The sequence below is a fragment of the Phocoena phocoena genome, chromosome 1 (assembly GCF_963924675.1).
Source record: "Phocoena phocoena chromosome 1, mPhoPho1.1, whole genome shotgun sequence".
In the NCBI taxonomy this organism is placed as follows: domain Eukaryota; kingdom Metazoa; phylum Chordata; class Mammalia; order Artiodactyla; family Phocoenidae; genus Phocoena; species Phocoena phocoena.
Window position 1 is genome coordinate 181,754,611 of NC_089219.1, and position 19,403 is coordinate 181,774,013.

General features: G+C 35.6%; 1 protein-coding gene across 1 annotated transcript in view; it reads right to left on the reverse strand.

Moving 5' to 3' along the window:
• Window positions 1-1,503: 1,503 nt before the first annotated feature.
• ZBTB41 (zinc finger and BTB domain containing 41) overlaps window positions 1,504-19,403 on the reverse strand; it is a 45,070-nt gene continuing 27,170 nt past the window's right edge. The window contains exons 6-10 of the mRNA XM_065889488.1: window positions 19,154-19,249; window positions 17,638-17,744; window positions 15,867-15,972; window positions 10,737-10,825; window positions 1,504-2,159 (exon numbers count right to left, since the gene is read on the reverse strand). Of these exons, the coding sequence (XP_065745560.1) occupies window positions 1,504-2,159; window positions 10,737-10,825; window positions 15,867-15,972; window positions 17,638-17,744; window positions 19,154-19,249 (1,054 nt within the window). The remainder of the gene's footprint in view (window positions 2,160-10,736; window positions 10,826-15,866; window positions 15,973-17,637; window positions 17,745-19,153; window positions 19,250-19,403) is intronic.

Below are 19,403 nucleotides of genomic sequence, written 5' to 3' on the forward strand. Positions count from 1 at the left end.
TTTTCACAAGGGCTGGGCCAGACTTTACACAAAAAAAGTGCTTAAAGCAATTAGGAGTGTAAACAAAACTGAAGTAGAAAACTCTTAAAATTGCTATTTTCCAGTAGTTTACATACAAATGACATGCTAATAATAAATCAACCCTGCCTATTCTCTAACCCTTTAAGCAGCTCTACTAGGAAACATCCTAGTTTAAGTTTAAACTGACTTGAAAATATGGAAAGTGCACATCTTTAAAGGTATTTTACAATTCTGAATGACTTTTTCCTCATTTAATTTTAATCAGTGAGGCTTTGCTCCAACTGCTATTTACTTTTACCAAGTCCTCAACTTTTGTCTCATACAAAAATAAAAATCAAGGATAATTACAGACATTAGGCTTATGTGTAAAGCAAAAATAAAGATCTAGATTACATGTAAATCTGTATACAAATAATGGTTCCCTTTAATTAAAAAACATTAAGTTCAATTAGACACAAATTTTATGTTTGTTTGGCACCTTTTCTAACAATCATATATGAAATTTGTAGGTTCTATTTCCCAGAGTTTCAGTTAGCAAAGGTAAATGAGACCAAAAGTAGCTTGTTAAATTTTCACTAATTAGTTATAACCGCCCTTCCCATAGTAAGATGAAGATATATGTTGTGATATATTATTGTTTCTGAAGTAAATGGCAAAATACATAAGGTGAACTTACCTTGAAAATTATCTAGTTAAAACTGTCATATTTTGCTTTTAACACATTTTCAACTTGTGTAATTTAATGCCTAGACCTGTATTTGCATTTCTTATTCACAATAATTGAAGCACAGGCAAAAACCAACCATCTGGGTAATTATTTCAATTCTACATTTCCTTTAATGAGCTAATCCTGCATTAGTTAGCTTTCTGGCTTTGAGTTTGTCAAAAGACCAAAGGATAGTCATAAACTGAAATTATGGCCGGATGAAAAAAGAACACCCAACTATCCAAGACTTTCTTATAAATTCAAATTCCTGATTTCAGTTTTTAAAAATCTGGAAGAAATAATCATGACACTTAAGTTAGGATAAGGAACAGTTGCAATTATCAGTTCTATATACTCTTGTATTCTTTCTTAAAAGAATACAACTACATCATCCTTAACACTTGTTTGGAAGATGGGGAAGGGAGAAATGAGGAATGAGACTAAAGAAGAATAAAAATTTCCACTGATGACTAAAAACAAATACCCTCATAATGTTAACAGCTAATAGTTTTGAAAAGTTAGAGAAACCATTAAAAATTAGCACTAGCCTTTAAAAAAATCATAAAAATGTCCATTTCAAATATTATACCTCAAAATACGTCCAAATATTCATATGTTCAGTAAACAGAGATACATATTTTTCTTGATTTGAAATGGTTCTGAGGACTTGAGAAACTAGAGAAAATGAAAAAATAGCAGCCCCACTAAAAGCTGTCAGCTCTAGGCTACCATTAACGCGTAACCACAGAAAAAGTCTGTGGAGTGCTTAGATTTACTCATGAATGAGGCTCACGATTAGAAATATTTTGTACAGCAGTGGCATTATCAAGGCCCAATAACGTTCCAAGATAAGACTGTTCTCTAGGATCTAGCATTTGTTCAGGTCGGACTGGATGAACTATATTTGCAGGCTGAGGAGTAAGAGTGTATTTCTCCAGGAAAGCTAAGTCAGCTGCTCGTGGGTAATCAGTCGATGGCTGCTGTGGCGACAAGATCTCGTGAGAAGGTGGAGGGAGAGTAGTGGTGTGATGCACCAGGTCACTCTGAGTGTCAGGCATCTGGACTGGAACCAGTGTTACAGGGACACACACTTCAGCAGACACACTCTGCAACATAGTCTTGGCTTCTGACGGGTAAACTTTGGGCTGGTCCATATATTGTTTTGCTTCTGTTTGGAAGATTTTATCATCGGATGAGTACTCTACTGGCAAGGATACAAGCTTCTCCTCAGAAGCACTGAGAGGATCGTCAGGTGACTTTATGCCATGAACGTGGTCAATGTGGTATTTCAGCTTGTCTTTCCGCTTAAATGTTGCATTACAGTGCTGACAGTTGAAAGGCCGGGCATCAGAATGAATGACCAAGTGTTTTGTTAAAGTTTTCTTAATTCTAAAAGATTGATTGCAAATTTGACACTTGTATGGTTTTTCACCTGTATGAACACAAATGAAATTAACTGTAAAACGCAGTCACTTGGTAAGACAATGATTTTAATTAAGTAGCAAATTTTCCATGGGAATTCTTACACGAACTTAATAAAAGCAGTAATGCATGCTATCACGAAGTGGAGACAGTAGAGTAACTGGTAAAGAGAATGAGCTCAAACATCCAAAAGATCTTAGTTTGAATTCTAGCTACACCATTTACTAGGCAAACCTGGAGCAAGCTCCCCAACTTCTAAGCACAGCTTCCTCACCTGTTATATGGAATAACAGTACCCACCTCACAGACTTGGTGAAAGGACTGAATGAGAAAATGAAATAATAGTGCTTAGCATTACACTGGCACGTGGTAAGTACTTGATAAACCTAGGCTGTTGTCATTATTGCTTGCTTGCTATTATTCCCACTATAGCCCCTAAAAGAGTTGTAAACTAGAGCATTTGATTTCCTCCCACCCAAGAAGGATAAAAGCTAAAACAGCAACACGATTAACCTGGTTCTTTGGATCAGAATGAGAAGTAGTAACACCAATGTCTAGCCTGATGTTACAATAAGGAGAGTTGATGAGGATCAAGAATAAGGAAGCTTGGGCTTCCCTGGTGGCGCAGTGGTTGAGAGTCTGCCTGCCGATGCAGGGGACACGGGTTCGTGCCCCGGTCCGGGAAGATCCCACATGCCGTGGAGCAGCTGGGCCCCTGAGCCATGGCCGCTGAGCCTGTGCGTCCAGAGCCTGTGCTCTGCAACAGGAGAGGCCACAACAGTGAGAGGCCCGCGTACCGCAAAAAAAAAAAAAAAAAAAAAAAAAAGAATAAGGAAGCTTGGCCAGTTTTCAATTCTTCCTGAGTCAGGTTCTCACACAGCAGTTTTTGGTTTTTGTTTTTCTCCCATGAAACATAAATTCCTACAGTAGCCAGGGTGGTTGGCTAATCCCCGAAAAGTATGATTTTGTTACCTTACATGGTGAAAGGGTCTCTGCAGATATGATTAAGGTTAAAGACCCTGAGGTGGGGAGATTAACCAGGTAGGCCCAATCTAATCACGTGGGTCTTTAAAAGCAGTGATAACTGAAGATGAAAAGGTCAGAGAGCTGTGACAAGAGAACTCAATCCCGAACTGCTGGTTCTGAAAATGGAAGAAGGAGGCTAGGACCCACGGAATGTGGCAGCCTCTAGAAGCTGAGAAAGCTCTCAGCTTACAACCAGTTAAAAAACTAGAACCTGGGCCCTGGTCCTGCAACTCAAAGAATCGATTCTACCAATAACCCAAATGAGCAGGAAACAGATTCTCCACTAGAGCCTCCAGAAAGAAATGGAGCCCTACCAACACTGAGGTTTTAGCTTGGGTCACACTTCTCACCTACAGATTTGTTACGTCATAAACTTGTATTGTAAGCCATTTGCAAGAGAGAGGTACATAAGACAAAGTGATCAGTCTAACATACATATAATTGGAGTCCCAGAAAGAAAATAGGAGTATAGGTCAAAAACAGTATTTGAAAGAAAAATTGACTGAGAATCTTCCTAAATGAAAGACAAGTCATAGATGCAATAAGCTCTACACATCTTACAAAATACAAAAAGAAAGAAAAAAAAAAAACAACCCCAAAAACACATCTGGGCACACTATAATAAAACTACTGAAAATCAAAGACAGAAAAATCTTAAAAAGCAGTGAATTAAAGAGAGATTTCTCTTAAATGAGCAACAATAAGACTGCCAGTATATTTTTCAACAAACACTAGAGAAGGTCAAAGAGGAAAAAAATGACACATTTAAAATACTGAAAGAAAAATAACTGCTAATGTAAATTCTATAGTCAGCCAAATAGTCTCCATAAAGTAAAATAACATTTTCTGACAATCAAAACCTAAGAGAATTTGGTGCCAGCAGATATGCACAAAAGGGAATCCTACATGAAGAAGGAAAATGGTCATGAAGGAAGGAGTGGAGGGTAAATATGGTTAAAAATAAATGAGTTATTTAAAGCAAACAAACAAACAAAATAATAATGTTTTACATGGTTTAAAGTATATGTAAAATGGAAATACACATAACACATAAAGGCTGAGAGAGATGAGGTGTCATAAGGTCTTTGAATTGTCTAGAAAAGGGGTCAAGAACTAATTTAAGATAGACTAATAATTTTTTTTGTTTTGTTTTGTTTTGTTTTGTTTTGTTTTGCGGTACGCGGGCCTCTCCCTGTTGTGGCCTCTCCCGTCGCGGAGCACAGGCTCCGGCCGCGCAGGCCCAGCGGCCATGGTTCAAGGACCCAGCCGCTCCGCGGCACGTGGGATCTTCCCGGAACAGGGCACGAACCCGTGTCCCCTGCATCGGCAGGCAGACTCTCAACCACTGCGCCACCAGGGAAGCCCTAGACTAATAATTTTAGAAGAACACATGTTGTGATCTTCAAGGTGACTACTAATACTGAAAGAACATACAATTAACAAGTAAACTGAGGGAAAATGGGTAATAAAAATACTTCATAATTACAAGGAAATGAACACAAGAAAAAGAAAGCATCAAGAAACAGATGAGACAAATAGCATGATGACAGATTTGAACCCAAATAAATGAGAAATCATGTGACATTTAAATGAACTAAACATCCTGATTAAAAGAGGTTATCATAATAAAATAATACTCCAAAGACACACATCTTAAATACAGGCCCATATAAGGACTGAAAGTAAAAAGAAAAAAATACCACATAAATATTATCCAAAAGAGAGCTGGTCCTTTATCCCAGCATAAAAAGGGACATTTTACAATGATATAAAGGACCATCAACAGTGAGATATAACCATCTGTACATAGCTAATAACACAGCCTCAAAATATATAAGGCAAAAAACTGAAGAACTCAAAATGAAAAATAGATAATTTATAATCAACAGTTAGGTTAGAGATTTTAACATATAGCTCTCAGTAACTTATAGAATAAGTAGAAAAACATATCATATTAGAATGCAGAATATTTGAATAAAATACATTCTCTGACAAAAGTGGAATTAAGCTAGACATTAGTAACATAAAAATACTTAGAAATCCCCAAATATTTAGGAATTGGGCAATACAGTACAATTTAAAATAAAACACAAATGAGAGAATAAATCAGAAGACAATAAAAACTATTTTTAACTGAATTCTAATGAAAACATAAAATATAAAATGAGTTGTGAACTGTAACTAAAGCAGTGTTTAGAACTTTAAAATATGTATAATAAAAAATAAGAAATGCCAAATTTAATTGTTAGGCATCTATATAAAGAAGATAGGGAAAGACAGAAATTAAACCCAAATAAAATAGAAAGAATAAAAAAGAGAAAAGCAGAAAAGAAATATACAACAAATATAAAAGAGAAAAAAAAATCAACAAAATCTAGTAGTTTTTTGAAAGATTAATAAAATCAACAAATCTCTAGAAAGAAAAAACAAATTACCAATAGGAATAAAATAAGGTTATCACTAAAGATCCTATAATCATTAAAAGATAAATAATACTCCGAATTTTGCCAATAGATTTTATATTTTAGATTAAATAAAATTCCTTAAAAATGAAACAAGAATTGAAAATCTGACAGCTCTGAAACTATTAAGGAATCTTTAATTGAAATCTTTCTCCAAAGAAAACAAGTTCAGTGGAATTTATCAGTGAATTCTTCCAAATAGTAATGAGGAAATAATGCCAATATTATATAAACTCCTCCAGTTAACTGAAAAAAGATGTATTATTTCCCAAATTATTTTTTGATGCGAGCATAGTCATAATAAAACCTGTTAGGGACATAACAAGGAAAAAAAAATAGACAATATGTCTCATGACCATAGACCAAAAAAAAAAAAAAACCCCAAACAAAAACAAAATAAAACAAAAATCAATGTATTTTATCACAATAATAAAGAACAAATATATAATCACCTCAATAAAAGCAGGGAAAAATCTGATAAAATTCAACACCTATTCATGACAAATACTCTAACTAAACTAGGAACAGATGATAATTTCTTTATCTGAAAAACAGTATCTACAAAAATCTATAAAAAACATAATTAGTAATGAAACATTGAAAGCTTTTCCCTGGAGACAAGGATTTCCACTATCAATATACCACTGATGATATGAACCAAAGCAATAAGGCAGAGAGAGAGAGAGAGAGAGATGCAAGGACTTAAAAAGGGAGAAATAAACTGTGATTATTCACAGATGGCCAGTTTGTATGCTTAGAAAATCCAAAAGTAGCTAGAAGGTATTTGTGTTTGGAAATTTATAAGCTGTTTCTAAATTCATATGAAAACATAGAGGAAAAAGAATAAGAAAGACAATGAAAAAGAACAAAGTTGGAGTATTTACACTACAAGATATCAAAAGCCACAGTACTTTATATGGTATAGTAATGGTGAAAGAATATACAAACAGTCCAATGAACAGAAGAGAGTCCAGAAACAAACCACACATATATGATCACTTAACTTAAAACAAATAGGCCATTGAAATGCTCTGAGGCAAGGATGGTCTTTCCAATAAACGGTGCCAGGGCCACTAGATAACCACATGTCAAAAAAACAAAGAACTTTGACCTTACCTAATAATAAACACAAAAATAAGATAAAGTTCATAATCTAAATATGTAAGTTAAAATAAATCATCAGAAGGTAAAAGAAAAAATATTAATGACCCTGGGGTAGGCAAAAGTTTCTTAAAGGGGATACAATAAACCTAACTAGAAAGAAGAAACTTGATACAAGACTTCTTTAAAATTTGGGACCTTCAGTCATTGAAAGATATCATTACTAGAGTGGAAAAGCCAGCCACAGACTAGAAGACACCTGTAATTTAGATATCCAACAATGAACTCATACCCAGAATATAGAAAGAATTCCCATAAATCAATTTGAAAAAGATGGACAATCCAATTTAAGAAAATCAGCAGAAGAATGAATCATGTGTTCCATAAAAGTGAATATCCAATGACCAATAAGTGTATGGAATATCATTACTCATCACAGATATGCAAATTAAATCCACTTTGAGACAGTGCTACATATCCAACAGAATGGCTAAAAAAAGAGACACTATCAAGTATTGGTGAAAATGTGGAGCAAATGGAATTCTCATACACCATACACTACTGGTAGGAGGTAAATTGTCACAATTACCTTGGAAAACTGGTTAGTAGTGTCTACTAAAGTAAAACATATGCATATCCTATGAGCCAGCAATCTCAGGGCTAGGCATGTACACAAGAGAAATGAATGCAGTGTGTATGAAAAATCATAGACAAGAATATTTAGAGCAGCTTTATTTATAATAGACCCAAGTAAACACAAACCAAGTGTCTATCAAAGTACAACAGATAAATAAATTTTGATATATTCATATGAAAATGAAAAGAAACAAACTACTTCCATGGATGAATCTCATAGACATATGACTGAAAGAAACCAGACAAAAGAGTGCATACTGTATGATTCCATTTACATGAAGTTCAAACAGACAGACTAATTAATGGTGACATAAGTCAAAATAATGATTATTTTGCAAGGAGGTTACTGATTGGGAGGGGCCAGGGAGGGTGCTTCTGGAGTTCTGAATGTCCTGCATCCTGGTCTGAATGGTGGTTACATAGAAGCACTCATTTATAAAAATTCATTTGTGTACTTTATGTGTTATACTTCAATAAAAAACAGTTTAAAAATTCTGCCAAGTCTAAAATCAAGCCCTAAATTTATCAGCTTTATACCCATTTTAACTGAATGTATTACATCTCAACAAGACTACTGCTGAATAGACATAATTACTACTCTGAGGATTACACAAGCAAAGCATATAAGAGATGAGAGTAAGACATTTGTAGAAAAAAAATCTTATATCCATTTTCCAATGAATTTCTCTAATTGTGTGGTTTGAAAACATACATGAGTTTAGAGGGTAGTTGTAAGAAAACATGATAAATTCATTCCTTGAATAAATATTTATTAAGCACCTACTATTTACAAGTCCTAGGCTAGGCGCTGATCATATCTATTCATTTGAAGCACTTAAGGGTACTGACCTGGCCAAAACTAAAACCAATCAGTTATTTGTACCTCTTCTAAAGAAGGAACAATGGAAGAGAAGAAGTCTGTAGGGAGTCCGGCAAGGGGATTCCAAAAAACAAGAATCTAACAGTACAGACAATGCACTAAGGGTACCTGCACTAGAGAAAAGGAATCTGGGGAACACAATTATTCTCATCACCAGAGAGGTGCACTGTTAGAACAGGAAAGATGGCTCAGTATCCTTCACCATTTCCTCAATAAATGATTCCATACAATTATTACCTAATTTTATTCTATAACTACATTTAGCAATTCTCCTTCTGATGAATAAATTTAGCAACTCTACTTCCTTGATAAGAGAAAAGGACACCTTGGCCAGCACACATTAATATCTCATTCTCTAGAAGGTTAATAGTAAGCTGACACTGGTGATTCTACTTCCAGTGGTTACTGAAGAACTCCTCAGAATACTTACAACTATTAGCGCACAGATATAAAATTGAGTTTCTGGACCTGTAAATCTCAGGAGTGGACTTGGGAGCATAGCACCCAGTTCTTGGAACAGCTGCTCTGTGAAGTCCTGTCTGGGTAGCCTGCTGATCACTTTAGATCAAGAGGTGGCAAACTATAGCCTGAAAGCCAAATACAGTCTCTTGCCAGTTTTGGTATATAACATTTTCCTGGAATGTGGTCACATTCATTTATTTATTTATACCCTTCTATGGCTGCTTTCATGTTACCACAGAGAGCTGAGTGGTTGAGATGGAGACTGTCTGGCCCACAAAAACTTAAATATTTACTATCCAGCCCTTTACCAAAAAAGTGGGCTGACCCCTGCTTCAAATGATTTCTCCCTCTCATTTCATAACAGCCATAAACTTTATCTTATTCTGTAACAGAGCTCATTTCCTTAATTTTCAATGGACAGAAGGACTTGCCCCTAATTCCAACTAACTTTGAGATATCCAGAGTTGAGAATTCCACGGTCATTGGTCATCAACTAATTACTACAAATCAGTGTTTTCAAAAAACTTAATGCAGTTAGAAAGCCAGCTCTTATTAACTTTCTCCTCTAGATAATTCCTGTAGTTTTACAATTCTTAAATCATCAGTGGTTTCAAATTAACTTTTCGTAAGTTCACCATCTTTTTCAAATCATGAGCTTATTAGGCATATTACTTATAACTAGTGTGGAGACTAGCATTAACATAGTTTCCTCATTTTTTACATTTTTATGTATTTATATACCCCCCAAATTATGACCTTCTCATTTTGAGAGAGGTATAATTTTATTTTTAACAGCAGTACTATATCAGTAATAAATTCTTTACTGAAATCCTTTGCTATTGAAATTGCCCAAATCCAGTTATTTCCAATTCTGATATTTATGAAATCAATTATTTTTCCCTACCAGAACAGCAGCTTGACAAAATCCAAAGTAAATATAAAGCAAGGCAGCCATAAATGCATTAATGGGTTTCTTTCTTAAAAAGAAGGAAAGAAAGCTTTAAAAATTGTTAATTTACATGAGAAGTCAAACAAGAACTATGACAACATATAGGAAAAAATCCAACAATCTATGTTTCAATATATGGTAGCATTGCCAAGGGAAAAAAGGAAGGATTAAGAAAATAACTTCCGGAAACCAAAGTTTCATTCTACTATAATGATTTGAATAGTATAATGTTTTGAAGCAAATCATTCTACTATAACTACCTATAAATCACAAATCATTCTACTATAAATCACAACTGACTATGTAAAAAGGAAAGCTACGCGACAGTAACTTGGGGGCTTTCCTGGTGGCACAGTGGTTAAGAATCCACCTGCCAATGCAGGGGACACAGGTTCAAGCCCTGGTCTGGGAGGATCCCACATGCCACGGAGCAACTAAAGCCATGTACCACAACTACTGAGCCTGCACTCTAGAGCCTGCGAGCCACAACTGCTGAGCCCATGTGCCACAACTACTGAAGCACGCGCACCTAGAGCCCGTGCTCTGCAACAAGAAAAGCCACAACGAGAAGCCCGCGCACTGCAACGAAGAGTAGCCCCTGCTTGCCGCAACTAGAGAAAGCCTTCACACAGCAACAAAGACCCAATGCACCCAAAAATAAATAAATAAATAAATATAAAACAGTAATTGGTAACAGGACAATGAGGTCATAGTTGAATTACTCTTTTAAAAGAGAAGAAAATAAAAGAAATGTCTTCAGAGCGTCTCATAGATATAGAGGAACCAGAAACAACCAGAAAAGGGGACGAAGAGAACTAAAAGTTGAATAAATTCCCTATGGAAAAAAATTTTCCCAAATTCTACAAAATGATATTCAAAAGTATTGAAGCTTACATAATATGGAATAGTAGATCAGAATATTGTCTGTTCATGACATCAATTCTAATAAGTAAAAGTCTTACTGGGGGAAAAAACAAAACAATTTCACCAAGAACAACAAAGTATAAATGTCCATATTTCACTTCTGAATAATTACACAAAAATATATACAAAATACCCATTAGGTTTTACCTGAATGTGTCCGAAAATGCATTTCCAGACTTGATTTGCCTTTAAAAATTTTCTTACAAACATCACACTGATGAAAGGTTGCTTTATATCTAAGAAAATAAAAAGGTTTGAGCTTTTCAATATAATTTTAATAAATAACATAATGAAAATAAGTTACAACTCACTTATAACTTCATATATAATTCTCACATTAGTAAAGCATAGAACTCCAAATGAACATGGAAATACTTTTTAAGTATCAACCTTATCTCTGATTCTTCCTTCTCCAGTTATATTCAACAAATAAATCTATAAAAGATGTCCTTAGATTTTCAACTTTAAACTGCTTAATTTTAAGTTTTAAATCAGCAAACTTTTGTATTATTATTTTCTGTTAAAAAATACCAAAGGAAAAATTGTAGGGACAGAAAAAAAAAAATCAATGAGAGGGGTGAAAGGGGGTTGACTACAAAGGTACAAAGGTGGACATTTCAGGGGTGATATAGATCTGTTCTGTGTCTCAACTTATGGTAATGATTACATGACTGCATGCATTTGTCAAAACCTGCAGAACTACACACTAAAAAGAGTGAATTTTTCTGTATATAAATTGTACCTTCGTTAAAATAGATGCAAAAATGAAACTGCAGCAGTCTCAAAATCTGCATTCATCAAAAGGGGACACTTTTCCTCGGTAGGTACTCTTTATAACAAATAAATATTATAAACTTAAAATAAATTTTACACCTAAGTAAAAAAGAATGAGATACCAGTCTTTTATTTTTATTGTAGATTAATAGACATAAAAAGCTATAAATTACTCAGAAGTTAACTTAGAAGCAAAGTGTAGTGCCTAAGAGTATGTACTTGTGAGTTAAACAATCCTAAACTCAAAAATTTAGTTGTTAGGATTAATATATTTGTAAAATGATTAGCATTTAAGTGATAGTTACTAGGAAAGCCATATCATCTCACCTTGGAAGCAATTCACTTCTAATGAGTACACGGAAAAACAAATCAAACACAGGCTACCATAATGTTCTAGAAAACAGCTGGCCTTAACATATCCACTGAGTGTTACTGGAATATTTAGCATGTTGTTACTAATATTAAATAGCAATAGTATGCCTAAGGTTTCAAATGCCATTCTCACTTTTCAATTCATCCAACTCTACATTTACAAAGTAGCTACAGAGACACCATGCAAGGCCCTGTCTTCTAGGAACTTACTTCTACTTGATGAAATGGACATTTAAAAAGATAATGTGGATTTAGTGAACTGGGAGTGTCATTGATAAACTTAGCAAAAGACTTGCAACCTGTATGCCTGGCTTATCTCATTCCATGTATATCCATGTTAAATACAGAGATACAAACAGGGCTCCCACGGGCACATAGAGAAAGCAGCAGTGGTAACTCAACTAGGGGCAGTTTTGACCCCCCTGGGACATGTGGCAATGCCTGAAGACATTTTTGGTTCTCACAACTAGGGGTAGGCAGGTGCTACTGGCCACTGCCATCTAGTGGGTGGAGGCCAGGGATGCTGATAAACATCCCACAATGCACAGGACGACCCCACAACAAAGAATGACCAGGCCCCAATGTCAGTAGTATTGTGGCTAAGAAATCTTGGTCTGTACTATGGACAGAGTGACATTTTAAACACAGATATGCTCAAAACACAAACTGTCTCACAGTGTATGTAGGAAAAAGATAAAATCTACAAGGACCTGCATGGGTCAGGCTCTATGTATATATCTCTCCATTCTCACACAGATGCTGAAGAGCAGAGATTTTCAGGGCAGGAGTGATACACAGTTCCACATGGAGCAGAGATGCCTAGTATGAAAGGGATTTAAACATGTCTACTGGATTTGGCAATAAGAGACTCCTACTGATAGCAACTGGAGAGGGATAGTAAGGTCAGAGGTCACATCCCAACAGCTTACAACAGTGAACAGAAAGTGAAGGAGAGGATACTGAAGGAGTCACCATTTAAAAACATTTAGAAGAAGAGACATTTGAAAATGACTGGTTGGGGGGCGGGTGCTAGTCTTCATCACTCTCCACGTTCTCTCCTTGAATAATCTGCACATAAAGTGCTCACATGTAATTCTTTATACACAGCCCAGACTTCACTTCTGAGAGGTAGACTACTATCCACCTATCGGATTTTATGTTTCAGTGTGCACTGAGCATCTCAAAGTCAATATACACCAAACTCATCATCTCCCTATGTTATATTCTCTAACTCAGTGGCTGGTATCAATCAACCACTCACTTGGAAACAGGAATTCCTCGGAAAGAGGAATCACCTGTGACTGCTCCCATTCCCTCAATAAAGGCCTAAATATTGGTCAAATAAGTACCTTCCACTGTTCATTATTAACGCTACTGCCTAGTTTAGGTCCTCACCATCTTTTTCCTAGATTATAACAGCCTTCTAACTGGTTGATCTACTTGCTTCCAGATTTATCCACCACTAATCCAGCTTCCATACATCAATAAGTGATGTACCTAAAATACAAATCCAATTATGTCATCCTCTTGTTTAAAATCTTCAATGGCTTTTTATCTCTTAGAAGTAAGTGTTGGTTCCACGAAATGATCGTAAGGCTCCATATTCTAGATCTACCCTTAGCAGCCCTTGCAGAGCATGGAGAATACAGATTCTGGTTCCACAAGTATCTAGGCCAGCAGATAGGTCAGAGGCCCTGCTGGTGGGAAGAGGATCCCAAAGCTCTTTCATAGGGTCTACGAGATCAAAATTATTTTCAAAATCATACTTTAAACATGACTTACTTTTCTCACGATGTTGACATTTACACTAAAGAGCAAAAGGAACAGTGGGTAAAAGTGGTGGTGCCTCAGCTCTAAACAAGGTAGTGATACCGAAATGTACTAATGGTCACTGTACATTTTCACCACGATGTACTCACAGAAAGAAAAACAACTGTGATAAAGCAGTAAAATTACTAATTTTATTAAAGTTCACCCTTTGCACTGTGGCCTTTCCGCTAACCTCGTGATGAGGTGGGAAGCATGAAGCTCTACTGCACGCTGGGTACTCTGTGTGCTCGAGGCGCCCGCGAGACCCGCTGTGAGCCCAGGGATCCCTCCCCTCACGGAGCACCATTCCACTTGAGGAAACAGAAGTCAGAGTACAGCTGGACTTGAGTAGGTGGCAGACATTTTCTTAAAAATTCAATGAAGTAAGCCTGTCACTTCAAGGGAAAAAACTGACAGTATTTGTTATCAGTGATAAAATTTGAGCTTTCAAGCTAATTAAGAATTTTGGAAAACTTGCATCTGCCCCTGTGATCTTGACAGCTTCCCAGTTCTCCTTCTGAGGGACTGGAAGCAATGTTAACAAGTGTGATTTGTTGTTCCTGTACTGTGAAATGTGGTAACATTGGGAAAATCTGCATAACTCAGTGAACCCTTATTTTCCAAATGACAAATGCATATTACAGTAGGTTAAAAATCCACTTCAGAGCACAAGATAGACCAATGGACTGAATGGAAGAGTATGAAAGCTTCATGAATCTTGTTTCAGATTCCTCTTTGCAACTACCTTGAAGAAACTACCACTGGTTTAGTTTTGGTGTGGCAGCAAAGAGTAACAACCACAATTTTCTAAGAAGGCTTAATATTCCTCTACTCCTAGTTTTACCAACTATGTATCTGAGTGAGCTAGATTTTCTTCATTTACTTCAAACAAAATAACACATAAGAGCACATGTGACAATCCAACTGTCTTCTATGAAGCCATTAAAGAGACTTACAAAAATGTGAAACAATGCCACTCTTGGGACTTCCCTGGTGGTCCAGCGGGTAAGAGTCCGCACTCCCAATGCAGGGAGCCGGGTTCGATCCCTGCTCAGGGAACAAGATCCGCATGCATGTCGCAACTAAGAAGTCCACATGCCACAACTAAGACCCGGCACGGCCAAAAATAAATATTTTTAAAATGCCACTCTTTAGTATTTGTTCTGTAAAGTAGTTATTTTCCATAAAATGGCTATTCATGTTAGCATGATGGGTATATTATTACTTTAAATGAATTAATAAATAAGTACTTAATTTTTAATCATTTTAATTTCTAATATGATTATATAATTTATTTAAACAATAATGTTATTTTTATATTATATAATTTCTATAAACAAAAGCCCCCGAAGTACTAAATAATTTTTAAGGGTATAAAGGAGTTGAGAAAAACAGTTATAGAATCTGTGGAGCAAGTGAGTTTCCAGTTCTATTTTCCACCCACTTATGCAATATGTTGAAGTTTTTATTTTCTACTCCAGACAGCATCAGGTATATCTTTATATCCCAACACTTAGCAGCATTCCTTGTATCTAGTGAATACAAGAGTTCAATGACTACAATGAATACATTGATTCAATGAGTGTATCACTGAACAAAATCAATGAAAGAAACAATAAACCAATACATGAAAATGGAAAAAAGAAATACAAATCAACACTCCTTACTCTTCTTCAAATTGGCCTAACATTTACTACATTTACATATACTATGAGTATTTTGTTGATCATATCATTACACTAAGTTTCTTGACACCTTAGACCAAGTCTATTACTTACCATTTGCTCCAAGTACCTAGTCCAAGAACAGAACTTCTTTGAACATTTTAAACTCAACAACTAATCTCAGTTAAGCCTGGATATCTAAACTGTGCTAAAAAGCTGATGTTCAAAGACAGTACATACCTCCTTCAAATAAAATACCATTTTAAATGTTTAGTGTGAATAAAAAGAGCTTTAAATTCTGACAACAAATATTTTCCAGTAACTGCTGTCACATTAATGACAATATATGTAGGCAGTATGTTTATTTATATTTAGCTCTCCAAGAGCCCCTGAAACCAAACATAGATGAAATCCCCAAAGAAAGCCAAGATTTTATACTAGTCATTCACTTCAATGTCTACCTCCTCCTAGCCTTTGAATCAATCAAAAACAAGTATGAAAAATATGCTACATTCAATTCCTTTAGGTCTGCAGAAAAGCTATAGAAAAATCGCTGATTAACCCAACCTCAATTACATGAAATGAACTATGAGACAACTTTCCTCCAACACAGACTTATCAAGGTAATGATGATGAGAAACTCTGCCTTTTCACTTACTTTTGCCACACTTTCTCTCCAAGGTGTACACTTTTGTAATGGACAGTGAGATGATCCCTACGACCAAAGCATTTTCCACATTCTTCACACTGATGAGCCTTCTCACCTTAAAGACCCAAATATTTTCGTTATAAGGTGCATTTCAATTTTTTTTTTATCCCCAGAAACAAATTATCAAACAGTAAGATAACACGGTAGAAAACATATACCAGGAAGGTAAAGCCACCCTTTATCTGGGCTGTTTGCCTTATATTCTTACTCAAATATCTTCCTTCAATGACTCTGTACTTATTTTTATGGGTGTGAAGCCTCCTCCCCACTTGGAGAAGGAATCAGTAGCCTTTTGCTGTACACTTCAAACCCTGACATTCAGTGTAACAGAGTAAGATAAATGAAAGGACTTCAAAACTCAGGATGTGTTTTAGGAATATGTAAGTCTGGATATCAAACACCTCAAATGAACGTACACTTAAGATGAGGCTGTCTTATGTTTATAAAAAGGACCTGAACATTTTCAGATCTTTGTGCTTTACTTTTAAAAGATTTTTCATCTGTGGGGATTTCTTACATTTGCAACGAGCCAAAATACAAATATAAAGGAAAATTCTAGATGAGTCCAATTTGTCATCTCTATTCTTTTTTTTTTTTTTTTTTTTTGCGGTATGCGGGCCTCTCACTGTTGCAGCCTCTCCTACCGCGGAGCACAGGCTCCGGACGCGCAGGCCCAGCGGCCATGGTTCACCGGCCCAGCCGCTCCGGGGCACGTGGGATCCTCCCGGACCGGGGCACGAACCCATGTCCCCTGCATTGGCAGGCAGACTCTCAACCACTGCACCACCAGGGAAGCCCCATGTCATCTCTATTCTTATATCCAGTTACAAAGGCTTGGCCTTTAAAAACCAGTCTCAACTTAACACCCGTGTGCAATTAAACCATGTGACCTCTGGGATTAGGAATTTAGAATTCTCCTGAAAATGGAAATGCGCAATTCCAGTGAGAAAGTCATCAGACCTTCAACATCTCTTAAAAGTGGCTATAACAACCGCAACCTGCCTCATTGGGGTCATTTAAGAAAATGTTATATCTGTTGCATACTTTATATTTTAATTATGTTTAAAATAATAATAATAATCACCTGTTCTACTGGGCTCATAGAGATGGCTCTTTCCCATTATTGTGCTCATATAGGTGGCTCTTTTAGCACTTCCTGAACATCAATCTGAGAGGAAAATACGAAATGAATCCCCAGAGTATAAAAATTATAAATACAGAATAAAGATCTGAAATTGATCAGGATTATTAAGGTACTCTTCCAAAGATAGGGCTTCAAAAATTCACTAGTACATCAACTTTAACACCCCAATTATAATAACTCTCTTCAAGCAACCAAGTTTTGCTAACTTCTTTCAAATCCAATCAAAATGAGAAATATTATCTTGGCTTCTTCCTTCAAAGAAGTGCCAATAGTAATTACTGCACATATCTACATAATATGCAAAATGCAAACCTTGAGAATTTGATTAAAACAAATTTTAAAATACAGTTCGTGGTCATAAAGGGTAACCAAATGATTAAAATTACAGTGACCAAAAAATATGTCACAAAATTATGTCTCTTTCAGATGCTTTTTAAAAAAGGTTTTTACAATCAGCATTACAAAGAGGTGACCAAATATACCAAATCACTTAAATTACAGCCAAAATAAACATGATGTGGTTTTCAGGTGTTTTTGAAAAGGATCTTGGAAACATCATTACAAAACGCGCCTCACCTGAATGTATTTTCTTGTGCTTTGTAAGGTGATCGTGACGGATGAACGTTTTCCCACATTCATCGCACTCATACCTTTTATCGTCGTGATGTACTCGTAAGTGAAGTCTATAAAGAAAAAAAATTGAAGCCCATTGACACTAGTGACACAGAAGGAAAAAAAAAATTGAAGCCCATTGACACTAGTGACACAGAAGGAAAAAACTTGGTTAACTCTAAATAACAAGAGCTGGCTGCTTACTCAACCACGCTCACCCATTATTTGCTCCATTTCTGACTTTCAGGGTCCTTCCCACTTTCACCACCTGACTCCAGGGCTCCCACTCACCAGTTTCAAAGCAGCACTTCAACATCTGCACAGGCTCCCACGACCTCTGGATGATACTCCTTCCTGACTTTAAGATCCTAAATCTGCTTCTGGGAACCTACCAAATGTCTAGGGGCGTCAGCCGATGTTGCAGAGGGAGCAAAAGGAGGACTGAATCAGATGGAATTAGAATCGGACACAGGGGGTAAGTGCACAAGTGACTTAAACATATGATGATAGCAAATTACTAAGGATTAATCCTATTCTGGACAACTGACACCACTTATACACTGACAGTTGAGAACTCAGCAAATTTAATAAGTAATCAACTTTCTGACAATCACATTTTACTACTTTTCTTCACACTAAACAAATAAAGTGTGGCTCATTTCATAGTCACCCAAAAACAGATCATAAAAGGTTATTATAATAGGTTATTAAAATTCATTTAATTTGAATTACTTTTATCCCCACAATCCTCCAACTATATATCAATACATCCTAGTGAAATGAACAGCCTTCCCATTCAAGTTGTCCAAACAGGTATTGATTCCCCTATGACTAAAACCAGTAAATGGACTGGACTACATCTAAAGGGGAAACATTCTGTTTAAACTTAAAAAGAGGTAAGTAAGAAATGATAGTGTAAAAACTAGATTCTTAAGAATATTAACAAAATTTGAAATTGTATACATATCTCACAGTAAGTAATCTATTATTTATTCATTAAAAAACTTTTCATAAATTGCAAATGTAGTCAGCACTCAGCTATACAAATATTACGTAAGTTACAACTATTACTCAGAAAACATTCTAAAACTGAGAATCCTGGAATTTTCAATTTTGTCATATTTTCACATCAAAATATTCTTTGATAATTAGTACTGAAAAAATACACCAACTTTAGAACACCAGAGTTTTCATGAATTTTGATTCAGAGAAAAATAATGAAATATTTAAATGACAATGACTTAGTAAAGCATTCACCAAACTTAGTGATGAGGAAATATTTTAAAATATTTTATACTACAAAATGAATATTAAAAGGTAGGGGCAAAAGTCTACAGTCTTCTGCACAACTTTGCTTATCACAAGTGCTGAAACATGTTTTAATTCATCAAACAACTAATGCAATGATAAGAAAAGAGAGTTAAAGTGGAGATATAATTTTATCGTACCTAATATTGGGGAAAAAAATGGCTTGACCTACCTGTATGAGCTTCCATGACGAAAACTTTGCCCACAAATACTACAAAGATGAGGCTTTTCTCCACTATGAATTCTCAAATGTTCTTTCAAAGTAGTTCTGCATTAAAAAATATATATATATATATTTAGCTACGGATTTTTTAATGCCAATGTATGTATTAAACACAGATTTCTAGAAAGCTTACTAGAACAGTGTTCAAGCTAACAGATAACGATGTCAATTATTCCCTTTTTCCTACAATATGTTTACT